The 19,113-nt window shown below is 38.7% G+C and overlaps 1 protein-coding gene across 1 annotated transcript; it reads left to right on the top strand.

Moving 5' to 3' along the window:
- The first annotated feature begins 14,981 nt into the window (after positions 1-14,981).
- Positions 14,982-18,105, top strand: LOC144208513 (peripheral myelin protein 22-like). The gene is made up of 5 exons (XM_077734413.1): positions 14,982-15,147; positions 15,727-15,816; positions 16,501-16,594; positions 16,659-16,799; positions 17,382-18,105. Exons 2-5 carry the CDS (start codon positions 15,739-15,741, stop codon positions 17,537-17,539), a joined length of 471 nt encoding a protein of 156 aa, XP_077590539.1. The 5' UTR covers positions 14,982-15,147; positions 15,727-15,738; the 3' UTR covers positions 17,540-18,105.
- Positions 18,106-19,113: the final 1,008 nt, after the last annotated feature.

The raw sequence follows: 19,113 nt of genomic DNA, 5'->3' as shown, positions 1-19,113 counted from the left end.
CAAATTTCCCGACTGGAAACGACCAGAACGTTAAAAAAACAGACATTTCTACTCCCAAGTGCTAAAGTCACGATGCTCACCAATTATGTTGACCTCGATCGCCCAACTCGGTAATTAATTCAAAAACGGGATCAAATTAAATTAAATTAAAATTGTTTATCCGTTTTTTAGTTGTGTATGATAAAAAAAGCTGGAAAAAAGTTTGGGATTGGCAACCTCGAGTCATGTTTGCGAAAAGAAAAAAAACATTAGTGTAGCGAATGAAATTTTGGTGAAAAGTGCCAAAACATGATATTATTATTATTACTACACCAAAAAATATTTTTAAATTGGGAGACACTCACTTCCATAGTAAATGATAATCACTAAATTAATATAACACTCGTGTATAATAATCGAAGGTTTGTGTACGTTTTGGTGTCATGTATCTTTTTTTTTTCTCCTTGTATTAGCTAAAAAAAAAAATAACCTATATTTTTCAATAAACGGATTTGTGATCATTCATCGCTGAATGTTGTTTTTTTGTCGTCCCACAATGTCAGGAGGCCACTTTAGTCCTTTCGCCACGAAGATATAAACAAAAAGACCCGCGGCGTGGGAGGAAGTCATCCAGTTGCGGACGGATCTTTTTACGGGTAAGTGACAGCTCGCCAAAACATCATTTTTCAAACAAAATCAGTTTAAGTAAATGTATGAAAAGGGATTTTTACATATTTGAATGTTGAAGGAATGATGAGAAAGGTATACTGGTTCTATCTAGTGTTGGGTGGAAAAATGATTGTAATTTTTGCACTGTTCAGTTGTATTGCACTTTATTTTCTTTTAACCCTTTAGTAGGCAAGTGAAATTTTGGTCAATTTAACTTGATATATGTGTATATATATTTTCATTATTCGTTCTTATTTTTGGTCTAAAAAGGGTTAAAAACATTTCAGGATTTTGATGGCTGCGCTGTAAAAAGTTCATTTGCGAAAAGGTAAACTGTCAAAATAGCTTAAAAAAAACCTCATAGTATTTTGATGGGTGTGCTGTAAAAAGTTCATTTGCCAAAAAAAAACTGTAAAAAAAAAAAAAGCCAAAAAGAGTATTTTAATGGTTGTGATGTAAAAAGTTCAATTTGCTAAAAAGCTAACTGTCAAAATAGCTAAAAAGAAAAACATTTCATAGTATTTTAATGCCTGCGCTGTAAAGTTATTTTGCAAACAAAAAAAGTATCAAAAAGCCCCCAAAAAAAGTATTTTAATGGCTGTATTGTAAAAAGTTCATTTGCAACTAATCTTTAACATGAGTTTTATTCAAATGAAGTGCCATTCTACTTGAAACAGGACATTTTTTTTGTTGATAACATTCCCATTTTCATTTGTTGCAGCAAGTCTTAAATCTTTAAAAACGTGTCATTCAAATTCAACAGCTCCCGTGTTTCCACAACAGATTTAAAAATAAACAAACAATCCCCTTGGGCGCCATTTAGTTTCTTTTCCCCGATACGAAGAAAAAAAAGCTGACATTAGTTTTGCATTTGAACGTTTGCGGGCGTCTTTTTTTGTTGTTGCCCCGATTTCTTGATGTCACATTCCAGCGGCATCCAATTTGTCAATGGAGGCTAAAAATGTCATTATTCTCCGCCTGGTGATAACAGCAGAGCGTTTAAATTGATTTCTGGCGGTCAATACGCAGCAGCTGCGCCATTAATTGTGGGCTTTGTCGCCGTTATTCTTCTTTATGCATCGCTAGTTTACTTTTATAGTCTTGTTTGCTCTTCTAATTTAATGCTGTTGCATTTTTTGGGCCCCCCACCCCCTCCAACTTCCTTCCTGGAACATTCTTGCTTTCTGCTGCCATCTAGCGGTGGTAAATATATAATATTTACTCACAGGGCGCACGTAAAAGTCTAAACATTTTCTACAAAATGGACGAAATGGCCAATGCACTAAATTCAAGATTCTGTAGATGTCGCTGACAGCTTGACTGTGTGGGTACTTGATGGCTGATGCGCTATCTTTATATAGGGGATTGCGCATATCATACTTTAAAGCATGAACCCGGATTGGAGCTTTGTTTTTTGATTATTTACAAAAAATATACAGATAATCCCCTACAATATTTGTTATACAGCGCGCACAATTTGAAATTATCAAAAAACTTATAAGTTGACAGGTATGACATCTGCTCACAACAATGAATGGGGTAATTATATATACATACATATATATCTATATGTACATATCTATGTGTACAGATGTGTACAGATATATGTACAGATGTATATTTGTATGTGTATATAAACATGTGTACAGGTATGTATATATGTATATGCATATATATGAACATGTGTACAGGTATGTATATAGATGTATATGTAGGTGTATATACATGTGTATATATGTGTATATGTATACAGATGGATATATACGTATACAGATGGATATATACGTATACAGATGGATATATATGTATGCAGCTGGATATATATGTATGCAGCTGGATATATATGTATGCAGATGTACATATATATGTATTTATACAGATGTGTATATGTAGATAATCCCATTTATTGTTGTTGAATGTAGTAGTAGTAGTAGTTAAAAGTAGGAAGCCTTTTTAGTGTCACGTGTATTTAATAAGCCTTGCATCATTTATTGTCTAATTTACTGTTGAATGACGCCACAGAGGTGAAAAGAAAACAGACCCCCCCCCCCCCAAATCATGTAATTCAACAGAGCCCCCAATGGGAGGCGCTCTCTGGCTTTTGCTGTTGCATCAGTAGCCCCAAGGGTGGATGGATGGACACTGCCAAAAAAAAAAAAGCCCTTTTCTTTTTCCCCCATAAATTCCTTGAGCAGACTCGCAATCTGGAAAGAATTAAACAACCTGCCTGCTGTGGTGGGGAAGGTGGGAAGGAAGAGTGGGGGTCGCCTAAAGAACCAGACGGGAAGTTAAAAAAAAAAAAAAAAAATCAAATTGCACAGAGGAGGAGAAAGAAAAAAAATTGAATCCAAGATTGTCCACTTGACGCCCTTTTTTTCGTCTGCTTTTTCTCCCTCTCTCACTTATTATTTATTTTAAACCAATTTTTTACTCCTCCCTCCCACACATAGACACACATAGACATAGATACACACCCACATAGATGGAGCAGACCACTCCCCAGGCATTTTATTTTATTTCTTTCAAGTTTGCAGCATGATTTTTTTTTGCAAGGATTTTATTTTAATGGGTCATAAACAAATGGTCTGTGCCAGTGTGTTTATTTTGAGATGCTATCGCTCCAGGAGTTCATAGAAATATGCATAAACGCGCAAATATTTTTTGAAACGTTTTTCTGGCATTGACTGCAAGATTTAAGTCCAAAAAAAAAGGAGATGAGATGAAGTAAAATGTCTCATGGTGGCGAGTTATTTTGGTTTCTGTGGCTATTTGTTGCTATTTGGTTAATAATCGATTAAAAAAATATAACTGATGATTTCATAGTTGAGGAATTGTTGAATTTACAAATAGTCAGAATATATTTTTTTGTGGTATTATAAGGTATTGGTTGGAAAATTAATATATTTGAGGGTAGATTTGTTCTTTGTGTTGCCTGTAGTTTTCAGGTTCGCCACTAGGGGGGCATGTTTGAGGCCGGATGCTTGTAGTTCACTTTGAGCTTGTGGTGCTAATTTTGAAATGTATTTTTTAGATTTAAAAAGGGGAGGGCCAGTAATCTTTTATTTTAACAATGATTTATTTAAATATTTTTTATCGACATATTCTTTATTTTTTTGTGTATTTACGTTTAGAAGTAGAAAAATGGGTAAAAAAACAGCAAATATTGCTTTCATTTTCCTTTTAGCTTTTGAATTTTATTCAATTTTTAAAAAGTTTAATTATGATTTTTTTAAAACAACAACCTTTTACTCGATTTGGGGGTGGCAAAAATGTTACTTGCGTAATTTTTTAAGGGTTAAAATTGATGCTGTGGGCCGTCTCTGGCCCGCCGACCTCGACTTTGACACCCCATTGTCTCTGATACTTTTAGGGTCGGATACAACAAACCCCCGCCATCCATCACATTGTTCGTATTTGACTTTTCTCGTAGTATGCTCGCGAACGAGCGCCATTATTTACCGAACACCATTTGAAAAGCTCCGAGTGTGTGTTTGCGGTTTCCGCACGAGGGTGACGCAGCCCACCCCAGCCCTCCCCCCCCCCCCCTTACCCGCCAGTGCGACCAAACCTACTTTGTGTTCACTTGTGACCTCATAGATCAATTCCCCCAAGCGGCGAAGTCTCATCTCCAATGCTCCAAAAACTGTGCCCAGATGTGTTTTACAGCCAGAAATTAATCTAGCGCCATATCCAAGACTCATGTTTTATTCAAAAATTCACGCCGCCCCTCCCCCGGCCCCCCTCCTTCTCAGATTGCGCTTTGCTGAGATCCACTTAGATAGATTTGACTGTATTTCAAATGCCATGACGCACTAAGCCGTTCATTAAAAACGACCAGCATGGCCGTCGTTTGTCTTTGTCAAAAATTCCGCAACGCCGCCAATTTAAGCCACCAAACAAACTTTATCTTTAACAAACACTTTTCATAGCGCTTTCTTATCCCTAACTATAAATCGTAAAAACATTAAAAAAAAAAAAAAAAAAAAAACCTTACAGCCAAGTGGATAGCACACCCGCCTCACAGTTTTTAGATCGAGGGTTCAATCCCCAAAGGGTTCTAACCTGCTTTGCGTGTTCTCCCAAGAGCCGTGTGGGTTCTATTTGGGTACTCCAGTTCCTTCCCACATCCTTATATTATGCCAATCAGGCTAAATGTATGCTAAATTGTCTCTAGCTATAATTTTTTGAATATTTTTTTGAATATTTATCAACCTAATAGTTGGCTGGGATAGGCTCCAGCACCCCCGCCCCCCTGCAGCCTTGTCAGCATAAAAATTCCAGAAAATGAATTATGTAAATGTTTTTTACAAATTAAATGACATTCATTGAGGGTGCGCCTTATTATGCATTGCGCCTTATAGTTCTGAAAATACGGTATTTACAATTAAATACAGTTATAAACAAATAAAATATGCATTAAACTACAATTGGCCATCTTTAAATTCCCAGGCCAATACTCTAAAGTTATTTTATTCATTGATTCATACATTTTACTCATTAACTACCATTAAAAATAGTCGCCGCCCAATTCACTTAAACTGGGAGGACTGGTTTTGAACGCTCTCTGGTCCGTCTCACCAGGGTCAGGAGGGTCGGCAGCGATTGTCCGCTACAAGCTCCTCCCAGTGAATCGTCTTGGGTGGCGGTCAACGAGTTAAACAAGCGCCTTCAAATGTATTTATGATATTTTTTTAAAGATTTTGGACTCTATTTCGGCGTCCTTCTCACGAGCGCTTTTGCATTTTGACTTAAAGGCGGGAATGTGTCATCAGGTTCCTCCCCGACATGTTGAAATGTCTTTTTCCATCTTGCAAAACCGCAGCTGCTCGCCGCTCAAAAATGGCCCATAAAAACTCACAAAATACTCCAATGGATGTTAAATATCATTTTGATTTTTTATGGCTAAACATTTTTCAGTCGAATTTTCAATCTCCCTGTAATCATGTCTCCCAAGCTCCCAAGTAAATTTAATATTTGTAATATTTTTTGAATATGATATCCTGTGTGGCCGCACATAGCCGAAATAGCGACGCCGCTGCCCAACAAAAAAAATAGTCAGAAAATACCAGGTCGGTTTTTTTTGTACGTTAAGTCAACATTTGCGGTTGCACAGGCTTTTTTCGTGTTTTTTGTGAAAATACACCGTCGTGGTATAAATATATAATATATGTCTTTCCAAATTCTGAGGGTTCCTTGTTTTAGATCCAAAAAAATGTGTCCCATTTTTAGACAGTAGATTTCTGCCTAGCAACCAAATTCTAAACATCTCCATGTATTTTTGATCTGTGACCTTATGACCCTTCCCTGCAAATTTCAGGAATAATCATGTTCATTATTTATTTTTTTTGTAGCGTTTGACCTCATTCCCCCGAGTTCAACCAAAAAATTGTAATTGTTTGGGTAAAAATTTTCAAAGATTTCAGTGCACATTTTTCCAAAAAGATTCTGAGGGTTCCTTGTTTTAGATCCAAAAAATGTGTGTCCCATTTTTAGACAGTAGATTTCTGCCTAGCAACCAAACTCAAAGCATCCCCATATATTTTTATCTGTGACCTTTGACCCTTTCCCTTCCCCACAAACTTGAGGAATACCACCTAATCATATCAATTAATTCCTTTTGTAACCTTTGACCTCATTCCCCTGAATTCAAACCAAAAAAATTAATTGCACGGCTTAAAACTTTTCAGTGCGCACTTTTCCCCCAAAAGTAAGCGATCCTCCCTCTTTTTTTCCCTCAAATGAAGAAACAATGAGTCACTTGGCTCAGCTTTTCCATTCTTTCCGCCTGCGAGTGACCGAACGCGTCCTCCTGAGGTCTGGCCTGACTTCCTGTCAGCCGTTAAGGCGGGATGACGCTTACGTAGCGGGGGTCATTCCGCGTGCAAGGCTACCTTTACGTACAAAATATGCGGGTCACGTCTCAAGTTACAAAAGTACTTTTGGAAGCAATTCATTTCGTAAGTAGCGATAGCGCCGTATTCTATTTAAAACCCCCGTAAACAGCAAAACGATCATAACGTAAAATAGTTTCGCCATTTGAAGTCTCGTATCCGGGACCCCCGATTCGCTCGGTGTCAAATCCCGCCCCCGTGGGAACTCTAGGCTCGCCAGTAAAAACACAAGACGCTAGTCCCACGCCGCGAGCCATGAAACGGGCCGGCGGGGATCTCGGCGCCACCCCAACATGGCGTACAAAGCCCTCCTTGTTTTAGTAGACAGCACACGCCGACCGCAAAGCGCCTGGCCTTCGCCGCTCGCCAGGAAGCTAGAGGTCGCCAAAGGTCACATGCCGTAAAGCCTGCGGTGAACTTTGAACTTTCGAGACCCCCCTCGCGCTTTATCAGGCTAGAAAATGGCCGTTCAAGGCAACTTATTTTGAGATGATGCTTATTAACTGCCAGTGACAGTGATAGATGTCCAAACTGTTTGAGTAGGGGAGGGGCCGGCATCCATATTTCCTGCCAAATCATCCCTGTGGATTAAATTGTGGCGAGCAGACATTTTTAAATGTTCAATTTTTCTAACGTTCCAATGGGAGTGTCTTAGATGGCCTGTGTTTTCAGTTAAAACTAGTTTTTACTGGGCTTTTGCGAGGGGGCGGGGCTACTAAAAGGGACTAGGACACTCATTTAATTCGCACTGTTGCTTTAAATTGATTTATGTTGTCATAGTTTGGTTTGTGAGCAGTCCAGATTTACTATATGTACACTTTTTTTTAAATGAATCAAATTGCAGAAAGTATGTTGACATCTGTGTATATTTTTAGTCATTTTTAATGAGAATATACCTCTATTTATTTACATTTAGCTAAAAAGTAATAGACTGGGCTGCTTTGCTTCTCCACGACCTGGACAATGAATTCTGTTCTTTAAAAAACAGGAATATTTTCATTTTTTTTGGTATTTTAGGTAAACAAGGGATTTGTTTTTGTTTGTAGTGATAATTAGAAGGGCTAAAATTGTTTTGTGTCAGGGTCAAGGCTAACAACAACCACGTGAATGCCTTTTTAAGCTAGTGATTGGACTTGAAGGTACCTCCTTGTACTTTTCCCCACATGCACAAAAGCTGTAAAAGTCAGCTAGGAAGACTACTTAAAGTGATGAACAACTGTAGGATGCACTTTCTGAGAGTGTTTTCCGCCTCCTTGAAAGCGTCAAACTCTTATAAATCACTTGAATGGAAGTCGGGCCTGATCACTTCATTTTTTTTTAAAGCTCCGAATAGGCTAAAATGGGCACATTTTTTAGATAAGTGAGGAAACGTTACTCGCTAACGGCAGATGCTCAAAATGAGGTAGAAAATATCATCCAAAATTGTGAGGCCTAAGCCCTAAGCCCCGCCCCTTTTTCTAAATACTTTTGTCATATACGTTCCAAAAGAGGCCCTCCTCACTCTAGTCACGATTCCCTGTACGAAAATGAGAGGGGCAAGGGGGCGGGGTTTCGCTTCCGGCCGAGCCTTTAAGCGGCTCATCGGATTGGGCGGAGCACAAATTGATGCCATGTGTGTTTGTGCACGTATTATTAGGTATTTTGTTCATTTACAACTTCGTTTTCATCTCAGAAATGTTTCTTCTGCATCATAAAATAATGTTTTAATTAGAATTTAGTTTTCGTTTAAGCTAAATAGGATGTTTATTGTCGTTATTGGAGCTAAAGTTGATTCATATCTATTTAAATTTAAAAGTTTTAATGAAATTTTTGGGATGTTTTCAGATTTGAGTCACCAAATGAACACAAACGCAAAAAAATGTAATGTCAAACAGGGTGGCGGGGTGCTGGAGCCTACCCCGGCAGCAGACTATGCGCTAAATTAGTCAATCAGCTGTAAATAATGTTTAAAAAATAAACAACTAATTAGTCTTGGCAAGCACGTCAACAGCAATTAAATCATAATATACTTGCTTGATTTATTGATTTGCTATGGGACAGCACATATTAATGAACATATTTATATTCATGTTAATGAACAAATATATGTAAATATGCAAGATTGTAGCCGTGGGCTAATTTTCATGTTTACTCCCTTGTGTCGGTTGAAGATAAATAGTGACGCACACTAGACACTAACAAACACACACCCACACAGTTGGGATGGAATTTTTGTTTGTCTAAGAGCCAGGCTTAAAGATGATTGGCCAAGAGGTTCAGATATGGCTAGTTGACGTATGCTAATTGCTATGGCGTTCCAGGTATGAAGGTGCTTTGGCTAAATTAGCATTGTTTTTGAAGGGAACTACACAGTCACCTATAGAGCCAGCCATTGTTGTTGTTGTTGTGTTGGATTTTTTGGTAGAAAATCTTGTAGTGGAGGAGGAGTTTAGTGTTGGAAGATTTTGGAAACTGAGGTATCATTTGCATATTTAATAGTAATGTTACAGTTCAGGCATTTGTGTGTTTACTTTTTTAAATATTTAACTGTGGTTGTGCATTTTTGGCTTTTTGTCCAAAACTCTCAAAGCTTGTTTTGAAATGGTTTCAATTGGTTAGTGTTGTTTTGTATCTTTGCTACATGTTTCTTTTGTCTTTCTTGTGGACATATAGTCATAAAAATAGTAATTATGCATGCACTCATTTTAGTTTTTGTATCTGTTTGATCTTTGTCTTTTTTGTGTGTAAAGTCTGTTTCATTTCCTAGACATGTTAACATCTCTTTCTCCAATAGATGTGTAATTGGGTGGGGCCCATCTCAAATACTTGCATATGATTGGTTAAAACAGTACTAGCAGTTCAAAATGTTTTATTGACATTTTTTGTGGTTTGATTGTGAAACAAGATCTTTCTGCCTTGAAAATAATGATAAAAATTTCAAGAATTTAAGTCACATTCACTATTTTTAGGAAAAAAAACTTTTTTAGTGCGGTTTAGTCCAAACGATTCCCTTAAAGAGACAGCGCCAATAATTATAGACAAAAACCGACAAGAAACGGCCATTGCTGGGGCGCCCACGTTGCCCCAAAAGAATGAAAATGCGGGGGTGTCTTTGTGGGATGGTCCAAGTGGGGGAGGGATCAAATGGATAAATCACAGTCAGCCAGGGTGAAAGAGGGGCGGAGCTCCAATAGGCATGCTTAGCTAATCAGGCCTCAGTCCAGCTGGACCGCAACTGCGGGGCCTGCGAAGGGGGGGGGAGGGGCCTCGGGGGTTGAGGTCACCTCTCACTTCCCCGACGCCGTTTACGAGCGGCTAAGAGCGAGTCGGCCATTTTGCGGCCACGGGTACGCTCGTATTTAGACGGCGTGCCTGAGATGCCTCGGGTGAGGCCGGCATGTGGGCGGGGCTATGTGTAGTGTGTAGTGGAGTGTGTAGTGTGTTGTGTACGTAGACTGACAAATACTTTTTAGCACTGGCGTGGAATCTCGTGCTCGGCACGCAGCTGGCGAGAGGGTGGTTGACGCTAACGTGAAGTAGCGAAGACGGTTTTCGCGTAGGGTTGTTGTTGACCTTTTGGTAGGGTGATGGCCAATGGGGAAGGGCGAGGAGAGGCGGGACATGGGGGGATGTTTGTGGGGTGATTTTGGGTGTCTATTGTTGTTGTTGTTGATGGTAATGAAATTTAAAAAACTAAAACAACAAAAAAGTACAGTAATCCCTCGAATAGTGTGGTTAATGTTGTAGAGCAAACATGGCCCTAATAATCCAAAAATTGTAAAATTGGCTTGTTACTCAGTTTCAGTGTTGATTTTCACATTTTTATGTACTTTAAAATATATATATGTATATTTTGTAATGATTAATTTTAGATAAAAATAGAGAATTACTTTGTGATAAGTGAAGATGCAATAATCGATGGATTACTGTACATTTAATTGGTACAGTTTTTAAAAACTGTAAGATAAACTAGCCTTTTATCATTTAGCATACCTTACAACTAATGTTATTTTACAGCGCCTTACCTGTTAGCATTTAGCATATTTTACGACCTAAATGAATGTTATTTTAGGGCGCCGTGTACCTTTTTTTTACTTGATTTTGTGTCTTTTCTACCTGCAAATCTCATTTTTTCCACAAAATAGTTTTTCTTGTTGTCATTAAATTGTAACAACAACGGCTGCTTTCAATTTACCCAATCCCATCCCCCGCACGTCAGGGCGGCGGCGCCTCCCCGCTCTCGCCGTACTGTATATACACGCAAAAACGCACAAGTAAATATACACGACATATAGCGAGGAATTCGCCGTACTTTGTTAAGTGGGAGGACGGCCGCATTCCACGCTTCTCGCCACTTTACGGCCAAGGCGACGCGTCGGAGGAGGCCACGCCCTTTTTCCTCGGAGGAACTTGAGCGGGACACGTGTTGGGTGGGGATGGGAAACGGGAGAAAAAGGGGGTGCCGTAGTGGGGTTAAGGTCTCATCTGGAATGCATCAGGCGTCACATTGCATCCCTCATCAGGCCGGAGGGGGCTTGGCTTCTCGTCCAGCTGTTGCGTCTTCTCACAAACGCCCTAAAAAAACAATGTATACATTTTACATGTTAATTTATGGGTGCCAAGCTGTTTTTTTTTTGTTTTTTCATATTTTTTTCATGTATTTTGTTTAGCTCCGCCCTCTTTGGTGATGATTTGCAACATCTGTTTTTTTATTGGCCTTTTTGGACACATCTTGAATGATGAATGGCGACAGATGCTTTGTTTATGCTTTAAACTTTAAAGGCAATAGGAACATTTTCCCATACTTTGTTCGCTTATTTTGCATGTTAAGTGTTTAGAGTCAAAATAGAAGAGTGCGTTTCGAGTGGAATTTGGGGGGAAAAGGACGGCGGGCCGCCATTGACGGAGATGCGCGTCCAATCAGAGAGGTCGGGGGAGTCGGGTGTTTGGTTTTATCTAAACAGAAATGTGTTGATAAAGTAGATGAGGAGGTAAAAAGTAGAAAGGAGTGTAGAAATGCTGTTATTGCACCCCGACGATGGAATGCCGGCCGGAGCCACACACTGGCTTGGCATTTTGGTGAGGCTGCGTAGGCGGGAGCTTCACATAATTCTGGCCCAACTTACTTTAAGGCGTGGAAATGTGTAAATCTTAGGCTATAAAAGACATTTTCTTGGGCAAACCTTTCAATTTTTTTTATAAATAAATGTATTTTTTTTTGTTGCAGGAAAGAACTGTGTATTTTTTAACAAGAAAATATAATTACATAGGAATTTTAGCATATTTGCATCAACAAATGATAATGTTTGTATAAAAAGTGATTTTTTTAATTCATTTCGAGCCTTTGCATTTCAGACACAATTTATTAAATCCCACAATTTATTAAATTTTAAGCAAAATTGCCCATCCTAGCTATGTCTGGTTCTCCTTGTCTCCACCGTCCCTCGCCTCAGACTAGTAGTCATCTAGGATAGGATCCAGCACCCCCTGCGATCATAGTGAGGATAAAGTGGTTTAGACGATGAATGTTTGTCAACAATTTAGCCATTTTTGGTTATGGAAACTTAATATTTCTCTACAAAAATGCGTCATATTTCCCAAACAAGTCAATTTTCCCAGTTTGTCCTTTTTTAACGTTATTTTAAAGAATAAAACCAACTGTCCCAGACCCCAAAAACTTGTGATAACGACCTGACAAGTTGATTTTTTTATTTTTCACTTGACTGGGAGTCGTGGTTGGGGCCGAAGGTGTCCGTTTCCAAACAATCTGGTCTGGAATTCCAAACAGTCCTCGCCGCTACTTTGATTGCACGGGGACGTCCTTCTCGGGGCGCCAGGTCACGGGCCGGCCGCCCGGCCGGGCCCCGTCGGGATGACGTGGCCTCCGGCGGGAAGCCTGCGGCTAATGACCGGCACATGTTCGCCATCAGCCCGCTGCCACGTAACCTAAGAGGCGGGCGGGCGGTCAAGGCGCTTGATTTATGGTGTTGTCACGGCTACGCTGGGAGGGGCCGCCATTGCTCAGCGGAGAGAAATGAAAGCCACACCCCCGGCGGACGGAATGGTCCGGTTCGATTCCCCCCCAGTCGAACCTTTCTTTGCCAAATTCTTTGTCCCTCACGGAAAAGCAAGAATGTCCACCAAGCCCAGTTCCTACCACGACCTCCACGACCCCTTCAGGCAATATTGAAAGCATAACTAAGACATTTTGTCATTTCTCCAAATCTCATGGCCTCCCAATCCAGCTGTCGAGACTTCCTCAGCGCATTTTATCTTCGGGCCTCATCTAATAATCCCACCCGGACCCTCTGCAGGTGGAGACCACCGCCCAAAGGGTTCTGGTTCAGCCCATACGTGACGGGATTCTCAACATTTGACCTAATGGTGCTTTCCAATAAACCCAAATTGACAGAATTGAAGGCCATTTTGCACAAATAGTGACAGATTGTGTGACGTATGACAAGCCATTTGAGCGACTGACCTAAACAGCCGGTCGCCATCCCACAATAAGTTAAGGCGTGCCGGGTTCGGATTTCCCCGCACAATGACCCGGGATTTAGTTACTTCCAGATTTGCTTGGCTGTGGAGCAATTGTGTTGTCACTCGTTGGGCTTCAGGGAGAAAATACATATTTCATGCTGTAATACAACCGCCCCTCCTCCAAAAAACTAGTTTTATTTAAGATATTTCAAATAATGAAGACATACTATTATGTACTGTACACATATTATCCCTTTTGTAATTGAAATTTTTGTTTTCATGTCTTATAGCCTAGCATAGCTTGGTTTTTACCAATGTGTTAGCCAAAATGAATTAGCAACATGCTATTTCAACACAATATTAGCCCTTTTTGGGTGAATTTTTGATGAAAACCAGAATTAATCTGTCTTTACCAACATGTTAGCCAAAATATATTAGCAACATGCTATTCCAACTCAATATTAGCCCTTTTTGGGGGGATTGCTTTAAGAAAATCAGAAGTAATCTGTTTTTACCAACATGTTAGCCAAAATATATTAGCAATGTGCTAATCCTACATAAAATTAGTCATATTTTGGGGCAATTATTGATGAAAACCCGAATTAATCTGTCTTTACCAACGTGTTAGCCAAAGTATGTTAGTGACATGGTATTCCAACACTATTAGTATTATTTTGAGGGTATTCTTGGAGAAAACTACTATCAATCTGTCTTTACCTACATGTTAGCCAAAATATATTAGCAACATGCTATTCTAACTCATTATTAGTCGTATTTTGGGGGAATTCTTGATGAAAACCAGACACTATTAGCGGGGACTTCCCAATTAATGAAGCTTGAAAATCCCACACTATGCGGACTGTCATGCCGTACACTAGTTTACTTGTGTTTGCATTCTTTCACTAATCTTGGTATGCTGTTCCTACAACAGAATCAAAGCGTAAGCGCACACTGTTACATCACGTAGTATGTAGCGTAGCGGCACAAGGTACCGTCTCCACCTGACAACTCATAATGAGTACAGCACGTCTTCTCTGTTTACACTTAGACGCCGCAGGAATCCACGTGACGAGCCAAGTTACGAATTAGAGCGGCATGCACTAAAATATAAGTTGTATTTTTTGTGGGGCAACTTTTCATTTGATCACAAACCAAGAATAAATGTTATGTTGAAGTTATAGTAAAATAGAGAACAACAGGCAAAGTAGGCACCTGTGTATGTCATATTAACAGTAAAAAAAACATAACTATCCCCTAAAAAACACAACACAACAATCTGTAGCTTCTCATAGCAAAAGAAATACATTTAACTCAAGCAAAACTCTGAAAAAGGGATCTATAGTCCACAAAATACGGCATGTCGTTTTTCAAAAGTCACTTTTTATTAATTTGAATGTAAACCTTGTAATTTATAGTCCGGAAAATACATCACGTCGTTTTTTAAAAGTCACTTTTTATTAATTTGAATGTAAACCTTGTAATTTATAGTCCGGAAAATACATCACGTCGTTTTTTAAAAGTCACTTTTTGTTCATTTGACAGTAAACCTTGTGAATTATAATCCGGTAAATACTGCATGTCTTTTTAAAAGGTCACTTTTTATTAATTTGACTGTAAACCACATATTTTTTCCTCTTAAATTCCTGCATCAATTGCTAATATACCATAAATTCCACTTCTTTCCCCCAAAAAAATGTACTTCATCTAATCTCATCAGATTAAAATGATGTCTAGATCTGATTTATAAAACTTCTCCCCTGAAAATTGAGAAAGTAAAATACATGACTAATAACAGTGGAATGTGACAGTTTGAGTCATATAAATGTGTTTTTAATACAAGTGCAATAACGGACTACATGGAGGAACACGCAGATCGGATTCAGATCCTGCTGAGTGTTACCCCGATGAGTTGAAAAAAATGTTTTTAAATAAATAAATAAAGAAAGAAAAGTAGTGGAGTGGGCTTGGTAGTGACGTAAAAGCCCCTTCAGGGCGGTGTTTTACGGCCCAGAAAAAGTCCGACTGGGGCGTGAGAGCCACATCTGGAATCGAAACGAGCAAGATAGGCGGCTGGAAGAGCACTTCCACAGGAGCTAACAAGTCCACAATTTACCATTCTTTTGCCCTTCTACGGAACCGTTGACCTTTTGTAAGTTTGGACCACTTTTAGGACAGTTTGTGCCGATTTACGACCATGTTCGATTTGCCATATTTTCGTTTTTTTTTTTTTGACTCCAACAACAGGGATTTCCCACTTTTCAGGACTTTAAATCGCATTTTTGGGGATATCTTTAAAGTCAAAATGGAAGATTTAAGGCCAGGCTTGAATTTTTAGGGGTGCTTTTATTGAATGTTTTGAGTTTTCGAGGTCGGTGTCGTATTTCTATGCGGACTTTTTAGGCGGGCGTCATCACTTTTTTTCTGCTCTAAAAGTTGGATATTATGTGGTTTAAACGTACTTTTTGGTCGAACAATTGCATGTTCATATTTTCCTACCTCGATCGGAGAGGTAATTGTGGAAAGAAAAACGTTAAAGAGGATATTTCCTCGTAGTTTGCAATTTTTGTGTGGCGAATGTAAGAGGATACAACCTCGTAGAAGTAAACATTGCGGTTTAGTGTAACAAGTGGTGTTTTGTCGCCGCCTACGGTCGAAAGTATGCAGGTGCATGAAAGTTCTTTTTGTGGGGGAGTTTGAATGTCATGTTTTATGTTTTGTTTTCTTGTAGAAATACTTGAAAATGCTGCTCATTCTGCTTGGAGTGCTCATCTTGCACCTTATCATCCTCATACTTCTCATTGTGTCCACAGCAGCAAGTGTAAGTATTTCATTTTATCTATTTTTATGACTATAAACTTTAAAAATATGTTTATGTACAATTTTGAATGGGGGATAATTGGATATTTTAAAGGTTCCAATAAAGTTAATACCATTAAAAAAAACTTAGTAATACAATCAGATACTCAGTATGGCTATTAATAATTGTAGTATTTGAAAATATTTCTTCATAGTACTTTTTAAAACTACTGTACAAACTATTTTTGCAACGTTTAGAAATACTTTGCATTTGCACTATTTTTTCTCATTAAATTGTTTTGATAAGAAATTCAGGTTAAAACCACACCCACGTTTTTAATTGATAATTGTCCAAGCCATTTGAACTGGGAGGGATGGCAGCCATGCCAGCTGTCACTAGGCAGAAAGATGAAAATATGATTGGACCTCTATGCCTATCAATATGATCATGATTTCCCCTTTCTTTGCTCTTTTTGATTTTTTTAATGGTTGCACTAAATTATATAAAAATGAGTAAAAAAAAATTCATAAGAACACCCACTCAGTTTTGTATGTATTAAAACCCGTGTGTATTATTTTTTCCATATTATATACATTGTTATTTACAGTTTTTTTGGTGTTTCAGAACTTCTGTAAAAATGTTGTATTTTCATTTTTAAAGAAAAGCTTTTATTCATGACTGTATTCATGTTGTTGCATTGTCTAGGCCTGGACTGTAGGGGGCGACATCAACAAGGACTTGTGGTATAAGTGCTTGACCAATAACCTCGCGTACCAATGCACTCCAGCCAGCAATGAAGGTTTGTCGATTACATTTGGGGACGAAAAGTGGGCGTGTCTCCATGGCGTATGTGTGTTTTGCAGATTGGATTCAGGCCGTGCAGGCCCTGATGATCCTAGCCGTGTTATTCTGCTTCTTCTCCATGGTGGCCTTCGTCTTCCAGCTCTTCAAACTGGTGAAGGGCGGACGCTTCTTCTTTACCGCCATTTTCCAGATTTTGGCCAGTGAGTACGCACGCCGACATATCCGGGCGGGGCCGCCATTGCGAAATGCTAACCGTGTCGAAATAAAAAAACGACGGCGCTAATGTAATTTTATTACATGTAGAAAACAAATTTAGCTTGGGTTTTAAAGAAAAAAACATTTCATAGGGATTTTGTCCAAAACAAGGTATTGGGCGACGCCCACTTTTTTTCATCAATTCTAGTTGTGACATCACAAAAATAATTTTAAGACAAATAGTCAACAAAAGACTAGAAAGCCTATTTTAACATGCTAGTGGGCTTTGGGTGTGTCAGATTTTTTATGGGCGTGGCCTAATCCAAGGAAAAAGGAAGATAACCGTATTTTTTGGACTATAAATCGCACCAGCCCAAGAATAAATACACTATGAGAGGACTCAAAACGAGAAAAAAAATGACCCTACTTGGCGATTTTCTCTGGTCTACAATAACCGCGATATTTGAGGGATTACTGTATTTAAAATCTAATTTCATCCGATTTTTTTGTCCAAAACGTGGCTTCATTTTAAAGCCAATTACCGTCAAATTTCACGGCACTCAAGTCGCCCAACTGACGTTCGGCAGGTCTGTTCGTGATGTGCGCCGCCATCATCTACACGGTGATGAGAACGGACGACGTTCCCGAGGCGCGCTTCGGCTACGCCTACGTGCTAGCTTGGGTGGCGTTCCCGCTCAGCCTCATCAGCGGCCTCATTTACATCGTGCTGAGGAAGAAGGAATGAGGACGGAAAAATGGGGCGGGACGTCGGAAAAGGGGGAGGTGGAAAAAAAAGGAGGCGTCGCACTGTGCCTACTGCCCGCAGACCAACAACAAACAGACTGACATCGCCGATGTACATAGCGTCTGTGGTTTTTAGACATATTTATAGCGTTTTTACATTACGTGTTGTACATAGTGTCGTTAACATTGTCGTCACCCGGAGTGTGTGCGCTTTTCACACGTCATGCAGCTGTGCCAAAGAACTTTCGCCTTTCGTTATTCTACTTACTCGTTGTCTACGTTTTTTTTTTAACGCTTTGAATAATGTGCCTTAGCTTTGAGAAAGCGTACTTCCCGTAAGAACGCGTAACATTGTTTTTTTTTGTTTGTTTAATTGGTGTTACTTGATATTTCAAAATAAAATGTTGTAAAATGGTGCTTTTTTAAAAAAAATGTTAGTTTTTAAAAAAAAATGTCTTTTTGTGTTTATGTAGCTAATTCGCTAGTGTCACGGCCCGCAATTTATTCGCTAACTTTCAAGTTTTGTCAGTATTTTTCTTAATAAACATTCACTTAATTAGAAACCCACCTGCCTGTTATTGGTTATTAAAAATATTAAACTAAACCTTAATTAACAAACTAATTAATAACTAACTACCGGATGAATAAAAGTTAATCTATTCTAACAATTAACTCTCCACTAAAGTGTAAACATCTCAATTGTAACGTCAAAAATGTATATATATATATATATATATATATATTTTCTAAATTATGTTTTTTGGATGATTAGGTAAAAATGTGTTGATAAAAGAAGTTAAAAAGTGAAATTCACTTGTAATGGGTCACAACACACTAATACAAAATAGTGTATACATGGGGGTCGACACTGGGTGTCGCTGTTTCTACGCATGAAACAATTGGGAAAATACACGAAGAAGTGCAAAGGTGTTTTGATTGCAATTGGCGTTTAATATGGTCATCGAATTTCGGCACGCATTCAACGAAAGCAAACTTCTTCGATTTTAAGTTAAGATCCGATTTAGGACGACATCTGGATTCAAAGGAGAGCTTCCCCGATTGCAGGACTTCTAAAAGTAAGTTTATTCAAGTATATCGTTATATAGAAAAAAAAGTTTGACGTCTGTCTGCACATTGTCAAAAATGCCATTCGCGTTGATGCGTTGCTGTTTGAACTGTAAAATCCATCATAAACCGACAACTAAGCTTTAAACGCCCTCTTTTTTACATGTGATACGGATTTTTATGCCACTAGAGAGTGCCAGTTACACATTTTAATCATAACTACCCTGAGATCTTTTTTTGCAACTTGATGACCAATATTAAAAGGGAAAAAAAATAAAATATTTGTTCTTTTACACGTTCTACAAATTTTCAACTCTCATATCTGTTATTTTGTCATTTTTTGCATGTAAAACTTCCTGGTAAAAATGCCCAATAGCGCCTCAATATAACATGACATTAATCTCTCCGGCGCACACGAGTTGGCATCAACGTGGATTATTGAAAGAGGATTCAGTGTATGATCAAAAGCACTTTTTAGATGCCTTCCACTTTTGAAAAATCTCAAACTTG

The sequence above is a fragment of the Stigmatopora nigra genome, chromosome 15 (genome assembly GCF_051989575.1).
Source record: "Stigmatopora nigra isolate UIUO_SnigA chromosome 15, RoL_Snig_1.1, whole genome shotgun sequence".
Lineage (NCBI taxonomy): Eukaryota > Metazoa > Chordata > Actinopteri > Syngnathiformes > Syngnathidae > Stigmatopora > Stigmatopora nigra.
The sequence above is the reverse complement of the archived record's forward strand: the minus strand, read 5'-3'. Positions and strand labels throughout refer to the sequence as shown.